Here is a 21864-nt window from a genome sequence, read left to right on the forward strand (position 1 = left end):
TTTTTTTTTTTAAATAATCAATATATGGAACCTCTCTAACAAGAACCATCTCAGACTTAACTAAGTTCATTTTTAGTTTAGATGCTACTTCAAAACACAATAAAACACATTTTAAATAGCCAGGTTGGTCCAGGGAACTCCATAATATCAGCAGGTCATTTATTTTGCCCCCCATAGTAAACCTACTCATATTGTGTCCATCTACTGTCTTTGAGATCAATCTACTCAAAGCATCTATCACTATCACACATAAAGAGGCAACAACAAATTGCCTTGCCAAAGGTCCAGTGAACCATAAATAAAATAAATATATAATAAATAATTTAAAAAATCCACCTAAGCTACCATTAACAAGGATAGAAAATTTATCAGTGGAAACACAAAAATGGATCTAGCTTCTCCATCATTCCAACATATACACCAAATATTTCCAATCGACATGGTCACATACCTTCTCTGGATCCAACTTAGATAAATACCCCTAGAATGCCAAATTTGAGTCTATTGTCAACACATTCATTCACAATAAGAATAGAATCTGGAATCTGTCTCCCCTAGATAAACACATTTTAAGATTCTGATAGAAGCTCCCCTAACACCAACTTCAGTCTATTTGTTAGCACCTTAGCCATAATTTTTTAATCACTTCCAACCATACTAATAAGTCAATAGTCCTTCAAATCTAACGCTCCAGCCTTTTTAGGATAAGAGCAATAAAAGTAGCAATTAGGTTTTTTCAATTGTATCTTGCGTATGGAAATATTGAATACATGCATGATATCTTCTTTAAAAATGTACCAGCAAACCTAGAGGAAGGCCAAAGAAAATCCATTCAAGCCCAGTGCGTTGTCTCCATTCATACTTTTAATTGCCATGAAGTATTCCTCTTTCTCAAACTATCTTTCCAAGTCCATCACTAATTTTGTAGAGTCGTTGCCTTGCTATATATAATTCTCTTATTTGTAATTCCCTATTCTCCTTTGTGATCATTTTTCATGTACATGCAGTAATCATTTTTTAATAAAATTTTTATTTACTTATCAAAAATAAAAACTAAATTGGACTCAAAGGAACGAAACATAAGATACTTAAAATCTCATAGAATATTCTAGACTCAAGTCAATTACCAATATCCTTAATTCATAGGGATTGCAAAACTTACTGTTTTCCCCTGAATACAAAACTAACTACTACAACAATAACCAAGTCTTAGTCCTAAAACTTTGGAGTTTAAAATATTATTACTTACAAAAAAAAATGCTTTCACATATAAAGTTCCAATGAAAACAAAACATATAATATCACATATGATGTCTCATCTTCTTTTTGCGGATGATACCTTAATTTTCTATGATGCTATTCCTAGTCAGATTGATAAATTGAGAGAGATTTATCTTCCTTTGAGGTAGTCTCAGTTGCATATTAATCTGGCTAAATCAAAATTGGTTCCAGTTGGAGAGGTGTCCAATATGGGGGAGCTTGTGGCCCTATTGGGTTGTAGGCAATCGTCACTGCCAATGACATATTTAGGGCCTCCATTGGGTGCTAAATTCAAGGATAGGCAAATTGGAACCCTATTCTTGAAAAACTAGAGCGAAGACTAGCAAGTTGGAAGCATTTATATTAATCAAAGGGTGGTAAGGTTACTTTAATCAAAAGCACTCTCTCAACCTTGCCAACTTGTTTCCTATCCCTCTTTCCTATTCTGGTGGATAATGCTAATCGTATTGAGAAGCTCCAGCGGGATTTTTTTATGGAGTGGTATTGATGAGTCCCCTAAATTCCGTCTGGTTAAGTGGGCTCAAGTTTATAGCCCTCTGAAGTCTGGTGGGTTGGGTGTTTGGAATTTGAGTATTTTTAATCAAGCTCTGTTAGGTAAATGGTTGTGGAGGTACAGTATGGAGACAATACATGAATGGTGGTGGGTTATTGAGATTAAGTATGGGAATAATTGGGGTGGTTGGTGTACAAAAGGAGTAACAAATACTTATGGTGTCAGTCTTTGGAGAACCATAAGACAAGGCTGGCCAGCTTTCTCTAAATCCATCATTTTCAAGGCTGGTACTGGTAATAGAGTTAGGTTTTGGCATCATTTGTGGTGTGGGGTTGTACTCTTCGAGAGGCATTTCCGTAACTCTATAGCACTAGTTGTAACAAGGAATCTTCTCTTGCAGATGTCATGCTTTTTCCTAATCAGAAGCTTCACTGGGATCTTCAATTTTGTAGAGCTGTCCAAGATTAGGAGTTGGAACATTTAACTTCTTTTTTGGACCTTATTTATTCTATGCCTCTTACTAGTGAGAGGCATGACAAACTTTGTTGGAAGCCAGCAAAGAATAAGGTTTTAAGGTTAGTGAGCTACTTATCCCTCTCCTCGACCCCTGACACTCTTTTTCCTTGGAAACATGTGTGGCACTCGAAGATCCCTCCTAGAGTTTCTTCAAGTGGACTGCTGCTTTTGGTAAGATTTTGAGTGTGCGTTTAGAACGCACATTTTTCATGCACTCCTGCGTTTGGCTTAAAAACAGTGAGTATCGTGCACTGTTCATGGGACCCGCAAGTACTTTTTTCAGCAAAAATAAACTTTAAAACTAGGTCCCACGGCACTATTCACACATTTAAAAATTATTTTGCTACAGTGTTTTCAGTTTTCAGCAATAAGCGGTATTCAAACAAACCCGACTCTTGATAGATTATGGGATAAGGGAGTCCCAGTTATGGATTGGTATTATATGTGTAAAAGGAATGGAGAATCGGTAAATCATCTTCTTCTTCATTGTCCCATTGCTTTTGAGCTACGGTCTATGGTGTGGGCCCTTTTTGGAGTTCTTTGGGTTATGCCACAAAGTGTCACTAACTTATTTTCAGCTTGGCAAGCCCCTTTCGGCAAACATCAAAACATATATTTGTGGAGGGCTGCCCCATGTTTTATGGCGTATTTGGCAAGAAAGGAACACTAGACCTTTGAAGGAAAGGAATGATCTATTCTCGAGATTAAATCTTTCCTTTTCCACTCTTTGCTGGATTGGAGTTCCGTTTTTAATTCTTTTTCATGTTCTAACTTTTTAGATATGTTTGATCAATGTAATTTACGAGCTTGATGTACTGCTATCCACGTACACTTTCAGTGAAACTGAATATTTTGATTAATGAACTTTCGTTATTTATCAACAAAAAATATATATCACACAAGATACAGCCAAGTGCAATTAACCTATCCAAAAGTCAAATTGAATTTCTCGAGTTCAACACTTATATTTTCCCACGTTAGAAGAATTGCAAGCCACATAGAGGAAGTGCAGAAGTTACTCACTTTGTATGAGGATTTTACATTTAAAAATGGCAGAGAAGGGAAAAGTGGTTCCTCATCATTGACTTCTTTGATTGGAGGTGCTTGACCACTAAGGAGATATTCACTAAAGACCAAACCTGATAAGACAATTAAAATTAAAGACAAGTTGGCCATCGTACAATGAACCATATTTCCCAAACAATAATTATAAAATTCATCATGATAATGTTCATAAGAATTGTCTAAATTACTCCTTGATATGGACAAAAAGAGATGAAGCTTTCACTTTGTTAAATAAGCAACTTTCGAACATTCCAAATAATCACTGCTGAACTGGTAGCACACTTGTGTCAACAGTAGATATCAAAAATGTAATGGCAGCAAACCTCTAAGATGTCATCTAGTTCAATGGTAAGGGACAAGGGACTAAAGAAGATGAACAACATAAAGAAGGGAAAGCCAATTAGAGGGAGTAGAGAGGAATATGCTTTTATGAGGTCAAAGATTTGGCTCAAAAACAGCGTACATGACTGTTTTCTGCTTTATGTTGATAATGCTTACATGGTAATCAATGATTTTATCCCCCCAACTCCAGGTGCAGTTTGGCTGGGTGCAACTTGAGAAAAACTTAGAAAAGTCAAACCCAAATTTCAAAGGCCCTACCTAATGCCATCTTATAGTAAGGGGTAGGAACATTGAACGTGTTCTGACACCTCCCAAAAGCCCTATCTACTTTATATCCAATTATATAACAATAGAGTTGGCAGTTCTGCACTGCAATTGAATAGGCCCACTTGTGCTTCTCCCAACTCCATGCAGTCCCTCTGTATGATTGTAATGTACCACATGCTCCTTTTCTAAATCATCATGAAGGCCTATTATGTGACACTTGTCTAACTCCTTTATGCTCATAAAAACAAACCAATTCTAGTTTTCAAAGTATAAATGATGTGAACGTTATAGTTAGTATATCATCCGCAATAAACTTTTTTTTTTTAATGAGTAATAAACTACATTGAAAGTCAATATAACGAAAAATAAAACAAGGCACACAGGCAGTGTGCTAATAGGCCAAAAAAAAAAAAAAAAAACCTAAAACTAAACAGGAATGGAAGTACAAAAATCCATCATATTAGGAAGAGAAATGAAATTAACAACACCCGAAGCATTTTCCCATTCAAAAAAAGTCTGAAAGAAGAAGAGCTTCAACTCATGAATTGACCTTTCATCACCCATAATTAACTAATTCATTCCAATTACCACATTAAGGAGATCACACTGACAACAATTTCGTCTAATAAAAAATTGAGAGAGAGAGCGAGAGAATTACTTGCACGATAAGGGTTTAAAGTTCTGAGTTGAATTGATTGATATGATTTCAGATTGCAGAACATGTGAATCCAAGTCACCACACTAAAAGAAGCAAGGGCAAGAGATGTAGAGGAGCCAATGTTGTTAGCCAATCCTATTCCAAGCATGATACCAATAAACTTGCTCACCATTCCTTGAGCTTCACCCTTGGCAATTACCTACAGTGAATAACTCCCCTCAGAAAAGAGGTATGACAGACCAATTTGAAAAGCACATTAAAGTCACATTCTAGTATCAGCAAAATAGATGTGGCATTTGTACTGCAAATCCAATTCCATGCTAGTGAAAAGAAGTTATTAGCTTTCCATGCATCCTGAAAGATAGTTAAATTTAAGAATTTGAAACATAAGAAGAGGGGAAAAAACTATGTTTCACCTCAGCAAAGTTCCTTTCAGCAGCAAAACCAGCATAGAAACAGCTCCTAGTAGCAGCCTGTGCAATAATAGGTTTCAAGTCTCAGTCAATATGCACAGCCATTATTTGGATCAAGTAATTTTGAGGGGGGGCAGAATGCTTATAATAAGAATTGAATAACCTGGATGAGTGCAGCAGCAGAGCGTCCAGCTCCAGCAATAGCACCAATAGGAACAAAAAGATGTGGGAAAGCAGGAGTCAGCATCTCCAACCCGAAAGCAGCATTTTCCAAAAGATCAGCAAACAGCCTCCATCCTTTGGGATGGACATCAAAATGACGACCATACTTGGAGAGCATAATTTTGCTGAGATAACCAATTCCATCCTTGAGCACCCAATTGACAGCAGCAGCTGTAGGAATAGCTCCTTTCCCCAAGCCAACAGCATAGAGCAAGGCCTGTGTGGCAAGGACGCCACTGATTTGGCTGGCAATACCCTGGACTCCTCTCCAGAGAGAGTATTCGAGGTAATCATTGGTTACACTGTGGGGAAAGCCTTGAGGGAGCATGAAACGGGAGAAGAGTTCAGTGCAGCACAACCACAAGTTGTGAGGGAGGAAGGATTGGGGGCTAAGAATAGCATTAGCATTGGCAAGAATGAATGCATCTTGAAAAGGGTCAGGGATGAGCTTGGTCCTTTTACCTCCGCTCCCTTCCCAAACAGAAGAAGACTTGGTTGAGTCAGAGTCCTGAAAGGTAGAGGAATTGGTGGTGGTAGTAGTAGTAGTTCTTGCAAGAGCAGATTTGGATAAATGGAGGTAGCAAAAGCAGCATAAGATAGAGGAGCAAAATAAGATGATGGAGAAGAGGGGGAAGGGGAAATGAGAGCCTCCTCCAGAGGAATTGTCATGCCACCACCAAGAACCCGAACCACCATTGTTGTTATTGTTGTTGTTGTCATCGTTGCCATTACCCCCAAGTAGCAGAGGAAGAAAGAGAGAAGAGTTTGGTTTGAGTTTGATATTTAGAAGAGGATGAATTTGTTTATTAATAATACAAGGGGTGGAAATGGAAAGAAATGGAGATGGGAGGTGGAGAGCAGGTGAAAAGAGAAATGGCAATCTCTTTTTTGTGTTAAGAGATTGGAACACAAAACTTGGCCACCCAACGCTACTACTATAATAATTATTAGTACAACAACAACCAAAGCACTCCATCGACAGAAAACTCCTGAAACATTTTATTATGCCAGCCAAATACTCAGACAGGGCAGATATTAAAATCAATAATACTTACAATAATGTACTACTACTACTACTAGTCACTACTCAAAACTCAAACTTATCAAACTAATAGGCAGCAGCTAATAATGAATAATAAACTTCATCTCCCAACACATTGTAAGGAAGGAATATGTAAATAGGGTTTAAAGAACAGAGGTTTGTTTTTTGGTTTTCTTACCTTTGAGATAAAAAAAAGGAGTTGTCCGGAGTAGCGCCGACTCGACGACTCAGTCCATGATTATGAAGAATGTTCTATCTCTCTCTCTACTTTCAAGTGAACATCTCCATCACTCTTACTCACTGCCAATTATCACCAGCAGCCATAAGCTTTCATGCGGGTTTAGGTTTTCTAATATTTGATTTGTGGGCTGGGTTTTCTTTTGTAGGCCTTCACCTGGGGCTTCTTTTTTGGTTTTTGGGAAAAATGCGTACCCCTCAACTTTGAAATAGTGAAAAAGATAGATACCCTTGAACTTTTTTATTGCCGAATTCACTCATAAACTTTACTCACCTGCCTAATCAGTGCTCAGTTAGTCTACCCTCTAAAAAACTAACGGAATACATGAGAGAGCTTTAAAAAAACATACTCAAATCATTTTCATTTGAAACCCGATGACAGTCACATTGTGGACCTTCAAACTAGCCATAAAAGTCCCAGTTCCACCTCCGATATCGAAGCCGAGACGGAGTACTGAGTTGACCAATTTCGCAATCTGTAAGAGTTGTGAGATTGGGAGCTTGAGTTCATTCGTGTAAGAGGCGAATCTATTGATTTCATGAGATGAGTCAAAAGCAAGTTTTGGGTTTGAGCGAATGAGACAGATGAAACTGTTACTGCCTTACCAGAGTAGTTTTTGTTAGACCAGAGGACATTTTGTTCATAAGATATGAAGGGAAAGGGTTATGGGGCAGAAAGGAAGTGGGTTTTGGAGAAGCACAGGCAACGAGTAAGAGGGTGGGGGCCACGTAGAATGAGTTAACGATAGTGTTTAAGCCGTTTGTGGCTTTTGACGCCGTTAGTGAATATTTTTGCGATGAGGCTTTTTTTAATTTTATTTTAGTGGGCTAGAAAAACAAAAATTTATGTTTTTATTTTATATATATATAATTTTTATTTTGAGAATCTAATTTATAAGTAGATAAAGTAATTTAAAAATCAACAAGAGAGTGACATTTTTTTTTAGGCAATGTTTTAGTGGGAGTTAAAATTGTATTTTTATCAGATTGTCTTTTAATTTTGTTTTTACTTAAACATAGGGATATATGGACATTTTGAACCAAAAAAATAAAGTATCCAAATAAAAAAAGCTCCTTAAATAATATTTTTAGCAGATTGCTCTTTAATTTTATCTCTACTTAAACATAAGGATGTAGGAGCATTTTTGAACCAAAAAAATGAAGGATCCAAACACTGAAAACCTCTTAAATAATAGTATAGATATAGATATAATTTAAATGAGAACTAACCAACTGTACCTAAGATTCTATACGTTTTGCCCTTTCAAAAAATATTCAATCTCCTTCCTAAACATAAACGACACGAAAACATCATTTATGCTCTTTTCTCCAAGAACCGTCTCCATACTTCATTGGACTTATATTTAGCCTCCCAATTGTAAGCCCAAATATTTCATAGGCGATGCAATCAAGAATATAAATCAACCGAGGCTAGAATATCTATTGAAGCCCTAGGCTTTGTCTCGATTCATACTTTTAATTGCTACGAAGAATTCTTCTTTCTCAAACTGTCTTTCCAACTCCATCACTAATTTTTAAGAGTCGTACATAATTCTCTTTAGGCTCCTTTGTGTTCATTTTTCATGTACATGAAGTAAAAAAAATTTCAATAAAATTTTATGATGTCCCTGAATGCAGATCAGGCAACACAAATCCATGGTCCTACCTCCTAAGCCAGGATTATTTGGTTCCCCTGCAATCTTAAAATGCATTAGAATGGTATGGTTAACAACATCACATCACAAAACATATAAATTCTTATGCAGACTTGCCTTTGAACACAGTAAAGAGCATTAAGTAAAGAGCGTTAAGAAATGAGGGTGCCAATAAAATGAGTCATCCAATCAACATAGAACATCGAATTCTCCCAGGTAGTTCATGTTCACAAGAGACCAAGAAAAATAAAAATAAAATAAAACTGCCAAGACACTTTGTCACAAGACACACTAAGGATGAACATAGAAGATTCTAATTCTTCGACCAACACCACCAGCAGAACATACTGCTACTTCTTGTAAAGGCTTGATTTGAAAACCCATCAACTGAAAATTAAGAGAAGGAAACTAAGTCCCATAATAGTCAACCCTGTTCTCCCTTTTTTTTTTTTAATAAAGATATTTTTCATTAAGGTTTTAGTAATGAAGGCAGATTCATCACTTGGCCATCATCACCTTGACAAACTCCTCGTAATTTATCTGGCCATCACCATCAACATCAGCCTCCCGGATCATCTCATCAACTTCTTCATCGGTGAGCTTCTCCCCAAGGTTGGTCATCACATGGCGCAACTCAGCAGCAGAGATGAACCCATTTTGATCCTTGTCAAAAACTCGGAAGGCTTCTTTAAGTTCCTCCTCTGAGTCAGTGTCCTTCATCTTCCTAGCCATGAGGTTTAGAAACTCAGGGAAATCAATAGTTCCATTACCATCAGCATCAACTTCATTGATCATGTCCTGGAGCTCTGCTTCAGTTGGGTTCTGGCCCAATGACCTCATCACAGTCCCAAGCTCCTTAGTAGTGATGCAACCTGCATTTCAAATTATTAAAATCAGCCCTTAATTCCCATCTATTCCGGTTAGAGGGACAAACACCGAGTCTACATAGGTTCAAACTTGCCAATTAACTACACGCAGACTACGTCCAAAACATTACAATCATTTTCAACCTCTATCAAAACCCAAATTTAACAAGCAAACAAAGCAGAAGTGGAAAAACATATTTAAAAATCCTTGGACTTGAAGAAACATATTCTTTATCTCAAGGAACAACCACAATTTTGGCCCATCTGGTTGCTAACGCTAATGTAATGATCACTTTAAACATGATTGCTACCCAGACTAATTACACAAAATTGCACAAAATCAAATAATTTGTCTGACAGATAACGCCAAAACAATTAAAGATGATGAATGAAGTTCAAGAGTTGTGAGTGTGTGCTCATGTTGGAAATGAAAACATTAGCAATCACACTAAATAAAAATTAAATTCCAGTTGCTTTAGTATCTCTATGCACTGCTAATTTATCTATCAATTAAAAAATACACCACCAATTTCAATACATAGGAACAAACTTATGATCTACAATGGCGGATCTTATGCTCCTATGGTAACATGGTCTTCAAAACATTGAGTCATGCAAAACAAAAGCACAAATTTCATTAGCGTGTCCAGACAAATAATCATATAACAGTTAAAATCATTTTTATTAACAAAATTATATATATATATATATCTCACAATTTCTCGATGAGAATCTAAAAAAAAAAATCAAATCAGCTAACAATACCATCACAATGTAACACACATATACTTTTCCAAGGTTAATGTTGTTTCCTTTATAAAATAAACAAACAATTGAGCACTCTGGTGATAGAAATGATTCAAGATTTTTTGGTAATTTTTTATGGCAATTTCCAAAAAATAAACAAATCTGAGATTCAGTCAATCTCTTACTTTCTAGCAAGGAAACGGTAAAACAACAAATACGGTCCAAATAAAATAAAATCAGATAAAAAGGGGAAATAATAATTAAATTGTCTAGTAACCCAGAAATGATCATCTAAATCAACGATGCAGCTATTATTGAAAAAAACATGGAAGGCGGAAAATAACGTTGATCTATCAAAGAAGTAGATCTGATAATTAATAATAATCAGAGAGAGAGAGAATCGGACCGTCGCCATCCTTGTCGAACAAGCTGAAAGCCTCCTTGAACTCAGAGATCTGGTCGTCGGTGAGTTGGTCCGCCATTTTCAATTCTTTCCTTTCAAAAAAAAAAAAATTTATTTGGCTTTTTTCTTTTTGTTTCTCTTTGTTTTCTGATTTTCTTTTCTACGAGAGAAGAAGAGATATCATATGAGATGTGTTGTGTTGTGTTGTGTACTGTGCAATTTCAATTTAGTCTAGGACAAAAAAGACGCGGTTTGAACGCGGAGTATGTGAGAGAGAGCTCAAGTTGACTGCCACGTCACCCTATTCTTAGGCGCCCTTATCGAATCTTTCTTTATTTTTAGCTTTTTTTTTTTTTTTTTTTACTGTAGGCCATTTTAACTCCTCCAAGCAAAATACAATCCTAACCATTTTTTTCTTTATAATCCCAACTTTAAACATCAAATCAATCATTTTAAATTTGTAAACTAACTGTTTATTTTATTTAATACAGTATATAACTTATCTTGATGACTTCAAAAGAGAAATAAGAATAAATAATTCTTTCTTTATTAATGTCCAAAGAGATTTGTTTTTTCCCCTCACAAATTGAGTAGTGATGGGGGCAGACTTGAGATTTACGCTTAGGGGACCTTTTTCATCTATTTTTATTCTTCCCCAACATATTTATTAGTTAGAGAAAAACTTAGGTATTCTCCCTAATCATTAAGGAGGAATTTGGATGATTACTTCGTAAATGCTATCCTAAGATTTCGTTTGGAAGTTCATAAGGGAATAAAATAGAATGATTAAAGGAATGAAATAGAATATAATGTATTTAAGAGTCTAAATCTTCTGTCCCACTTTTCCTGCTCCACTCTATACTCCACCAATAAATACTTGCCACATGTTCACCTAATTAATTAAATACTTTTATTAATTAATAATTATAGTATTAATAAGTCAATAATGATAATATTTGATTAATTAGGTGAACAAGTGGCAAGTATTTATTGATGGAGTATAGAGTGGAGTAGGAAAAGCGGGACAGAAAATTTGGACTCATTTAGAGAATAAATGAAATTAAATAAAAGAATGAAAATAAATAAAAATGAATGGAATGTAAGTAATCTTATTTGGGAGTAATATGAAGGAATCATTCTTTCTCAAAAAAAAAAAAAAACATGGAGCGATCATTCCATGTAGTAAAAACTTTATACAATATATTCAGCGAAAAGCAATGCTAACTTGTATAGAAATTAATCTATGTAGTAAAAACTTTATACAAGTTTGCATATATATTAAGTAAGATAAATGTTTTATAAAAATAAAAAGAGTAAGATAAGTGTAGTAGTAGTAGTAATGCTTATGGAAATAGTCTAGATAGCAATAAGTTTATACAATAAAGCTACTAGTACAAGAAATGACCACAATATTTTCATAATAAATCCAGTCACACATCCAAGTCCACCACACTTAATACCTAAAAATGAAAAAGAAAAAAGAAGGCGAAAAAACAAAAAGGATCTAGGTCACTCGTGTGTGCGAGTCTTCTTAGATCTCCTAAACCTAAGCCACCACTTTAAGCAAGTCGGAAGAGAGGATCCCAAACCCATATATCCCACTATTCCAGCCCCATCTATTAGACCCACACACATTTTGACAAGTTAATAGTTTTCTTGCCCATTTTGCATTGAAATAGCATAAGTGTTAACATACATATTAAGAAAAATCTAAAAATAAAATATTAATTATTATAAAAAATTATAATAAAAAAATCAACAATAATAGAGGCCCAAAATTTGCATGACTTGTATTCTTGTTTGAGTTATAATGTTCAATTATAAGGTCAAGATCAAGTGTCCAAATCCAACTCAAAAGGTGTATTTTGTAATCTCGATTGCCCTTCGATTGTGCCTTGATCAATCGAATCTGACCTCTCAACACACTCTTGTACGAGGCTCACTTAATCAAAACACATGAATCTTGATTCCAAGAAGTTTTAAATAAGACAAAAATTGACTTGGAAGACTTGTCCTACATGCATATCTATTTAAAAGGTTCATTATAATTGACTCATTAAGAGATTTTTGAGAGGATTGTCGTGTACCAAGTTTAAGAAACATTGAACCCCTATTTTCACCATAACTCGTGAATGCAAAAAGTAAATCTCAAGACAATGTTGCTGATTAGTGAGGCCGAAGACATGCTTTACTAGTGTGTTTGATGTGGGGGTCGAAATCTTCAATCTGGTTTTTTGAGTCACGAACGCAATTCATGAAAGGATTTCAAATCAAGATATAAGAGTCCAAGTGATTTAGAGTTGATCATGGGGTCACATTACTAGGTTTTCTACTAGTAGAGTTTAGAATTATGAATATCATTTAGATCGTAAAACTTCAATTATATTATTGATTTTCTTCTTGGGGTTTGGGAACCCTCATAATGTTTTTCCTTTGGATGTGTCCAGTTTTAACCAATATTAATGGCTAATTTGGATGGAGGGGGAGAGAAGAGAGTAAAATAGAGTAGAGCTGGCCAGAAATTGGTTGCAATTTTCGGCCAACTCTACTTTACTCTCTCTCCATTCAAACTAGCCATAATTGGTTAATTTGTTAAATTGATTAATTATGCTATAAAATCAACCAAGGGGTCTAAAGTTACTTTTCAACTGTTATTAGAGTTACTCTATGTAAGATTAAATTTCTTGGGTGTGATCCTTAAGTCTTGTTGTAAACTTCTTATTGTCTTAAATATCAAAAAATTGCTAAAAAAATTCCAAGAAAACTTAAGTAAGGTCGAATTTTTAAAAGATGAATTGATTTTAAAATTAAATGAAGGCAATAAGTTGAATGAAAATTGTAAAAATCAATATGTCTTTTCAAGTGGATAACATTAACGCTCCGTTTGTTTCGATATAAAAAATTTTCAAATATAAAAAATTTTACATATAAAAAATTTTACTGTAAAATATTTTACATATAAAAAATTTTACTGTAAAATATTTGACTCTAAAATATTTTCAATTGTTTGGAATGACAAAACACGTGAAAATGCAAGCCACCACCAGCCACCCCAAATGAGCAAAAACCACCAACAGCCATTAAACCACTACCAACCACCCCAGAAACTAGATCTAGAAGAGAGGAAAAAGATAGCCACCACCTAAAAATTTGACCATAAAACCACAAATTTGAGCACAAACCACCAACAATCCATAACATATTGAAAACTCAAAAACCCACCGAGCCAAAAACTCAGATCACAGGAGCTTGGCCACCATCCACCGTAGAGACAACCTGCAAAAACGAAATGAAACTGCAATCTACCATCAATGTCGACCTATGTCTCCATTTCAAACAAATGAAAACCCACAAAATAAAACCAATTTTAGATCTCCGCCGTAGCACCTTCCTTTGATCACTGCTATCCAGGTCATGTTGGAAAGCTTCCTTGAGCACCACCAGCATCATAACTCCCCACCAAGAAGCCCTCCTCGTGACTTTCTTTTTCTATGCGAGATGGGTATGAGAGAAGGGAGAGAGAGCCCATCATGGGTGGCACTGGCAGAAGCTGAAGCTGGCCAGTGGTGCCTTAAAACTTGGAGCCAGTGATTGATGGGAGAGGGGACAGGAGGTGGCTAAGTTTTTTGGAGAGAAATCTAATCTAGGAGAGTTTAAGTGCAAAGTGATTGTGGGAGTGAAAAAAGTGATAGAGCACTCACAGCAGTGGTGCTATATTGCTATATTACTATATTTTAACTCCTCAAACCCCAAAATCAACACCCAGCAGTGGAGCTAAATCTATTTTTTTTAGCTCCATTGCTATAGTGCACATCTATAGATAGATGTGTACTATTCATGAGAGCTAAAAAAATATATATATTATTTTATTAAATTTCTCTCTCCTCTTCCATTAAAAAAATATTTTCTCTTTCTTTCTTTTTTTCTCTCTCTCTCCGGCTTCTCCTTTCTTTCTCATTCCTGCTCTTTTTTTTTTTCTCTCCCTCATCTACTCTCTACTTCGCCGATCTATTCTAGATCTTCATCATCGCCGATCTTCATCATCAATCTTCATCGTCATCGCCCACGTTGCCGTCCCACGCCGCCAACCCATCTCGCCCACGTTGCGGTGCCTCTCTCTCTCTCTCTCTCTCTCTCTCTCTCTCTCTCTCTCCTCTAAAAGCTCTCATCTCATCTCTCAAAACTCTCTCAAGCAAACGGTGAGATCGATGTCAAACTCACTTAAGCAAACGATGAGATCGGTGTGCGTTGGTATTGGGGTTGAGATCGGTGTGTAGTTTCAACATTTGGGTAGCTAGATTTAGGTTTGGTAGGTTTCGATGTTTGGGTTGCTGGATTTCAGGGGTCACGATGGAGATGGTGCTGGTGGTGGGTCGTTTTGCTGGTGGTGGGTCGTATCGGCGTGGGTTCAATTTGTGATTTGTGGGTCCGATTTGTGATTTGTGGCTATGGGTTTGTTTTGTGGTGTGTTATGGGTTTGTTTTGTGGTGGCTGTGGGTTTGTTGGTAATGTTATGTTGGTGGTGGTTATGCCGTGTTTTTTTTTTTTTTCCTGCCATGGACTGGTGGTGGTGGTGGTTGTGGTTATGGCTGTGGCTGATAGTAGAGGTGGTTATGATTGTTGTTGTAGATGTTTTTGGGTAATGAGATATATTATTTTATTGTAGTGGTTATATTATTTTATTGTAATGTTTATATTATTTTATTGTGTTGAAAGTTAAAATAGATCTACTGCTGCAGTATGTGTGTAGGTAAAATAGATAAAGTAACTTTTGGTAGAACTAAATAGCTAAATTTTTAACTCCACTGCTGTGGATGCTCTAAGTATAGGGTGTGAGGGATAAGTATGGGGGTGTGAGGGAGTGAGCAAATGTAAAATGTTTTACCAAAATTTTAAGTGTAAAATATTTTACATAAATTTGCTTAAGTTGATTTGGTTGACTGAAAATATTTTACTTTTGACCAAATATTTTACTGCAAAACAAGCATTGTAAAATTGTAAAATATTTTCCTAAAAATATTTTACAACGAAACAAACAGAGCATAAATGGAAAACAATGGTGAAAGATGACAAATAAAAGTTCTCGAGACTATAACTCTAATATCATGTAAAGGATTTACTAATGTGTACCCTTAATTAAGGCATATATTAGTAAACTATTTTAGAAATTTTTTGTAAAAAAACGAAAAAGTTACAATGTGTACGCTTAAGGCAAATACAACTTTTTCAATTCTCCATAAAATTTTTCTAAAAATAGATAACTAATATGTACCCTTAAAGCGCACAATAACCAGACTCACGTAAATATAAATGTAATTATTGTAATTCACGATTTCACATATTAACTATGCTAGAGGGCCTTTATATAGCATAATGACTTAGGTAAAATAGTACAAAATTACGGTTTTTTTTTTATTTTTTAAGTAAAGTGTAGTATGCATGCATGTTGACGTTGTTACAGTCATACTAGAACATTGAACCTAATTTTTAAACAATACAACGGGCTAGACATATATTCTAACACCCTTATATATCGCGGAATTGGATGAACTGCTTTTTTGGCTTTTGGCAAAATAATCGTATTCTCGCCACGTTTTGGCGTCTTACCACTCATGCAAAACAAAATGGGGATAAATGGAACAGTTGCAAAATTGGGCCTAGGGAAACTAATAATGCATATAAATTGTCTCACTCATTATTGATTTCAGTTTTTTTTTTTAAAGGAAATTAAATTTGTGTGAGAAGATTTGTTGCAAACTTGGTTAGTGGTCAACTTCAAAGGAATGCCATGGTTCATGAAGGAACAATGTGGACCGAAGAACAGATCAAGAGAAAGCATTATCAAGGATATCAAAGCTCGGCTGGTATTTCAAAAAAGTTCTAGAAGTGAACTTTAAATGCTACCATTTGTTGTGGTTTGATCTTAGCCAGGCAGCCCTGTGGTGCAGTGCTAAGTGCTATCATTTTACTGCTGCAATGGTGTGCTGCTTTTGTTTTGCTTTTCTTTATTGTGCTGTTAGTTTCTTTGTAACTTTTAGTTCGAGGTGCCCCTGTTTAGGTTCCTTCCGTCCTTGCTCTGTTTTGGGATTTATTCATGTATGTGTTCTCTGTTTTGTTTTTTCAAGAAACATAAGCTAAAGAATTTAAAAAATAATAATAATAATAATAGTAAAAAATTGTGTCCTAGCCCATACCCTATCTTTATGAGAAAAGAATTTGCAACGATTAGTTTTTGAAAGCTTTTGAAAAATCAATTAGAGAAAGGAATAGCTTTTGGAAAGCAACGGTCAGATTTTGGACGTTACTTTCAGTGAAATGGTTGAAGAATTCTCTGCATATTATGATGTTTCACCGACTTTGGCGACCATGTATGATGTGCCAAAATTCGTGCCTAACTGAAGCCATTATGATTTTGTTTCCCATCATTAATAAGTGACCCCTGCCCCTCGGAACCAAAATAGAAAGAAAAATAAAGGATATTTTAGACCACTGAAAAAACAGATTAAATTAAACCCGACTCACTTAAATGGACAGTCAGGTTGACCCATGGTTCAAGTGGGTCGACCTATCTTTTAGGGAAAAAAAATCTATTTTTCCCCATTGATGATGTGCCGAAATCGTCATTGAGTTATAGGCTCCAAATCGCTCCAATGAGAACTTGTGGAATAAGAACAAATGGACCATATAGTAGGGCTAAAATTGGTTCGGTTAGGTCTTTTTTTTTTTTTTTTTTTTTTTGGTTTTTTTTTTTTGGCCAACCGAAACCGAAATTTTCGATTTGCAAAGTTCTCAACCGAAACTGACCGAAATAGTTGGAACTCAATCATTTTCGGTTTGTTTCGGTTTTGGTCAATTTTTTGGTTAGTGTTCGGTTTTTGCGCCTTGAGTTTAGGCCAGTTGGGCCTTTGGTTCTTTTTTCCAAAATTTTTCTATTCAGGCTTTTTTTTTTTTTTTAAATGCAGAGATTCAACCAAGCGCATGGGTTATCGATTTTTTCAAAACCCTAACTTTATTTGCATGTAAAACTTGAAAAAATAAACATCTTGATCTTGATTCACTATTTTCAAAGCCCTAACTTTATTGATTCAGATTTAGTATTAAACAAAACCCAAAACAAAAAACAGAGAGAAGGTATCGAGATTTTCAAAAGAGACTCACCGTGAGTCTTGAGATGAGAAGCCAATGATCAAGCAAATTAAGAGCTCCTCTATGGCTTCGCGGAGACGATCCTCGACTTCCCGAAGGTGGCGCTCGACGTCGACGTTGTCTTGGAGTGGTGGCAATGGTGGAGACCCTACTGCTGATGCCATTTTCGTCGCACAATCACAACGAGAAGAAAGAGTGGCGTGGGGAGGGCAGCGTGTGGAGGCGATGACAAAGGCAGATTTGGCGTGAAAAGGAGTGTGGAGTGGAGGCTGTCTGAATGTAAGAGTGGAAAGTGTGAGAGTGAAAAGTGTGGGCTATGTAGGGTAGGGTTTCTAACTTTTGTTTTTATAGTCTAATTAGTTTGAGTTTAGGGTGAGTAGTGAACAGAGATCCCTTAAGAGCGGGGATTTTTTCTTGTAGGGAAGATCTAATATTAGGGTTTCCGAGATTTTAAGGTGTCTTTCCATACAAGGGAGATATAAGTGAGTAGTAGGGTTTTTGTGCGTGATACGCAAGATGTTTCCATATATAAGTATACATGAGGATCAAGTAAAGCCACGCTGGACCCGTCAGCTTCTTTATTTGCCCCGTCAGCCTTTCATTCACCCCATCGGCCTTTCATCCCGTCGGGTTTTAGTGTGGCTTCGTCGCTTTTCATGTTGTCGTTCTAGATCCTCCATCTGCTTCTGTGGGACTGACGGGCCCGTAGGTGTCGTCAATTTCCTTTGTATGGTGTGTCTAGGATTATTGAACCTTAGTCAAAAATACTCCTATCACTCATCTAGATACGACTTTATTTATTTTACAGTTTCATACTCACAAATCTCTCTTTCTCTTGCTTGCTTTCCTCTTTTTATTCTTATCAATTTTTGTTTTCTCTCAGCCGGAACCAAGTTGAATTGTGTGGTCAAATCTTCCTCAATTTGCATCAGTTAAAAAAAATGATGTTATTTAAAACCCCATACAATGTTGTATATTATTTAATGAATTATTAGTAAAATATTTAGACATAATAGGAATTGCGTGTTAGTCTTTGACATAGTTTGAACATATAGTTAAAGTGTTCTTTTTTAGAGATATGAATTGTGAGGTGGAAAAGTAAAGTGACAAGGGAGCAATATCATTTAAGTATTAAGTTATAAAAATAAATAAATAAATAAATAAAAGTTGTAAGTCTTTAAATAGCTCACTTTAACTCTCTTAATCGTACTGATTGCTACTGAAATCCCATTATGGAAAAACTCACTACTATCCAAACACTATCTCTCTCTTCGCTTAAGTGAAGAGATTAAAAAAATGGGCTATATGAGAAACCTAGAAACGATTATTACGATATGTTAAGCTTTAGAATGTGGCTGATTCCATGACAAAGTTTGTATTTAAATATTGAAAAATGACATGTTCACAATATTTTTACAATATTTTTACAACAAATCATAAGTGGCAGATTGTTATTGGTTGTTATTGTTGGGGCAAAAAAATAATCTTAATGTTAGGTTCAAATTTGAACTAATAACAATTAACCACCTATAATTTGTTGTAAAAATGTTGTGGACATATCACTTTTCTTAAATATTTGAAATTGGTTATATTTGGTTATTGTAAAGATTTTGTCAAGTGCTACATTTAAGATTTCCAAGATATCACTTACTTGAAACATTAAGAGGGTGTTTAGTTCACCTGTTTCCATAACTCAATTCTCTGTTTCCATAACTCAATTCTCAAAAATGGTGAGACCCATAGCAAAAAAGGTTGTTTGGCTGCACAATAACTCTGTTTCCATAACTCTATTTTCGTCACTTAATTCTCTAATTTTTGAGTTATGAGTTATAGAAACTAAAAACACATTTTGGCTGGTTTTAGTTTTCATAACTCATAACTCAATGGCAATATTGTAATTAAACACACATAGGGGACCCACAAACAGTACCCAGCCGCACCTTTTGACCACCTTTTGACTTTTTTTTTTTCATTTCTTCTCTTAGGTTGGCTGTTCAGTTTTTCTTTTCTTCTTTCACTGGTTCGGTCTTCATGTTCTGGGTTTTTTTTTTTTTTCACTGGATTCGGTAAAAAAAAAAACAAAAACAAAAAAAGCTACAACGGGTGACAGGTATGGGGCCCACAAATAGTATGAAAAATATTGAGTGATGGGAAGTGAGTGATAATGCCAAACAAACATAGTATTTTAGAGTGATGAGTTATGAATGATGAGTAATGAAAATTGAGTGATGAAATTTTTGCATCCAAACAACCTCTAAAGAACCGAAGGTCTGCTTGTTACTCGCTCAAGCGAAATCGTGTAAAACAGAATTCTAATTCTGTAAGGAGAAGGATTCGTTCTAGCTTTATAACCAACCAATATTTACTCAGTCATTGCATAATTTTCAAGCAAAAGAAAAGAAGTTGTCATCCTAGAGTAATATAGAGAAAACCTCTTCCACGCACAAAACTGCAAAATGTTGAGATACAACTAACTCATCGTGACCCCTAAGAGAGTGATTGTGAGGTTATTTTCAAACCATAGAAATTCTTTTAAGTTAATTCACAACAACAAATCTTCAAGGAGATCCTTAAAGTGCAAAAGATTCTGGTTTTTTGCAGGCGTGTTGGTCATAAAGGAAATTAACTTGAGAAGATTTTAAAGATTATTTGGCTACTAGCGTCGTTTACAAATGTGCAATAGAGAGTCTGACTATGCATAGATTTTGTGAGTAGATCATTTATAACTACTATTCCTATTGTAATTGAATCCTGATCGAAGTGATATTTCTTTTGAAGAGGTTTTTCAAAAGTTTTCCACTAGATTATGCATAAAGCTGTCTGCTGGGAAATGAACTTCAGTTGTCAACGGGCTATAGCCCAAATAGTACTTTCACTCTCTTAAAATCAGGATTGTGGGTGAGAAATCCTGTGTTTTATCTTGCATGTGCACTGTGCAGAATGAAGATTACTAGCGAAAACAAAAAAGCTGGAAAGTTCTGACCTAGTGAAAAAAATAAATTTTACAGTAGTGAAACTAGAAGGGCTTAACAAAAAGAAAAGTGAAATATTCATCGAAAAAAAAAAAGAATACTGAAAACCCAATTCATTATAGGAGAAAGGATTAGTTGTAAGGTACACATGATTTAGCTCTACTTTCTAATGCTAACACTAATAATATATGCTAGCTGAACCACTACAATGTTGCTTTCTCCTAATCCTCATTGAGGTAAAGCTCTCTGATAACTGATAAGGGCTAATAATCCCAGTCACATTTTCTGATCAGACACTGGATGATTTAGACAACTAAACGACAGCTGAAGTTTGCGATGTGCAGCAGCAGGACTATATCAATCATATCTCACACTCAAAATTAACTTAGTACATTAACTTGTATTCTATTCTATTCTATGTCATCCATTTTCACTTTTTTGCTTCAGCTTCTGCTGCTGCTGCTGGCTTTGGCTCCTCTGGAACTCCACCATCAATGCAACTCCGACACCTCCTTTCTATCCATCCTTCTATATCGTTCTCCCCATGCCTTCCACCGCAGAGTCGGGCAATGATTCCTGCTATGACACCTACAATAGTGATCACTGCTAAAACTACCACCAGTGTCTCGATTGATCGGTGTGTGTAGCGATTTGGCTCCACAACCGTTAAAGTTGGTGGTGCCTCAGTTAGTGGTGGCTGCTCATCACGTAACCTTGCCTCTAGAGTCCCCAACACCAAGGACAAAACCATGACCATGAACATAAACTAGTTGTGTCGGACTCTTTTAAATGTATCCTCTATATTTTGTAATTGATTTTTTATATAAAGATAGACAAAAGAGATGATGTAGAGAAAGATGTGCAGACGTGACAAGGAGTAACTAAAATAGATAAAGAGTATATATATGGGCAAGAGTGAAAGAAAGTGAAGACTGGAGAGGATATTAGAAAGAGATTGAGCTCGATTGAAAACTTGAGAAGGTAGGTAGATGGAAATAAATAAATAAATAAAAGGCACACAAAGCTATGGAATCAAGAAAATGAGAAGATGAGATGAGAGTGAAACTATAGAGAGGCACGGAAGGTAAAGAGGTTGAAAAATGAAACGAGAGAGTGAAGATACTGTTTAGGAGTTTGGAACAACAAATGCTATCCGGTACATAATAATAATAATGTGGAAACCGAAAGACACGCGAAATGTTTGTTTAAAGGTAGGAGATGGAGATGGAGATGAAATAGGATTCCAGTATTCTTTGGCCGTGGAAATGGAACTCTAATTTCTTTTTGGCACTTTGGATCTTCTTTTAGTGATTATTTCCCTTCCATCTTTTCTTACTTTTTAATCTACTTTGGCTTTTCTTTTTTTTTAATATTGAATAAAAGTCACAAAGGCTAATTTCAACCTTGTCAGTGCGTGACCTGACCGTTGAATTGCTCTTTGACGCCAAAAGTGAATATTTTGTGATTCCTTTTCCTAACTTGTCCTCAGTGAAATCACATGTCAATGTTCATTTTGTGACCCCGAAAATTATGTTTATT

At 35.6% G+C, this 21864-nt stretch overlaps 3 protein-coding genes across 8 annotated transcripts in view; all 3 read right to left on the reverse strand.

Moving 5' to 3' along the window:
- The window catches only part of LOC112027941 (protein root UVB sensitive 1, chloroplastic), a 22744-nt gene extending 15509 nt beyond the window's left edge, over nt 1-7235 (reverse strand). For 3 of the 6 annotated variants that reach the window (XM_065762873.1, XM_065762874.1, XM_065762871.1), the window contains exons 1-5: nt 6478-7235; nt 5199-6246; nt 5039-5095; nt 4623-4821; nt 3314-3429 (exon numbers count right to left, since the gene is read on the reverse strand). In XM_065762873.1, coding sequence (XP_065618945.1) covers nt 3314-3429; nt 4623-4821; nt 5039-5095; nt 5199-6233 — 1407 coding nt within the window. In that variant the 5' untranslated portion in view covers nt 6234-6246; nt 6478-7235. The remainder of the gene's footprint in view (nt 1-3313; nt 3430-4622; nt 4822-5038; nt 5096-5198; nt 6247-6477) is intronic. The other 3 variants (XM_065762869.1, XM_065762870.1, XM_065762868.1) reach the window with 3 other exon arrangements.
- Nucleotides 7236-8357: 1122 nt separating this feature from the next.
- LOC112027935 (calmodulin-7) lies at nt 8358-10397 on the reverse strand. The gene is made up of 2 exons (XM_024060578.2): nt 10211-10397; nt 8358-9063 (listed from the first exon to the last, which is right to left on the reverse strand). The coding sequence occupies exons 1-2, from the start codon at nt 10284-10286 to the stop codon at nt 8690-8692; spliced, it is 450 nt and encodes a 149-aa protein (XP_023916346.1). The 5' UTR covers nt 10287-10397; the 3' UTR covers nt 8358-8689.
- A 10358-nt stretch (nt 10398-20755) lies between these two features.
- Nucleotides 20756-21082, reverse strand: LOC112027919 (uncharacterized). The gene has a single exon (XM_024060559.1). It carries the CDS (start codon nt 21080-21082, stop codon nt 20756-20758), a length of 327 nt encoding a protein of 108 aa, XP_023916327.1.
- Nucleotides 21083-21864: the final 782 nt, after the last annotated feature.

The sequence above is a fragment of the Quercus suber genome, unplaced genomic scaffold (assembly GCF_002906115.3).
Source record: "Quercus suber isolate HL8 unplaced genomic scaffold, Cork oak 2.0 scaffold_477, whole genome shotgun sequence".
NCBI classification, from domain to species: Eukaryota; Viridiplantae; Streptophyta; class Magnoliopsida; order Fagales; family Fagaceae; genus Quercus; species Quercus suber.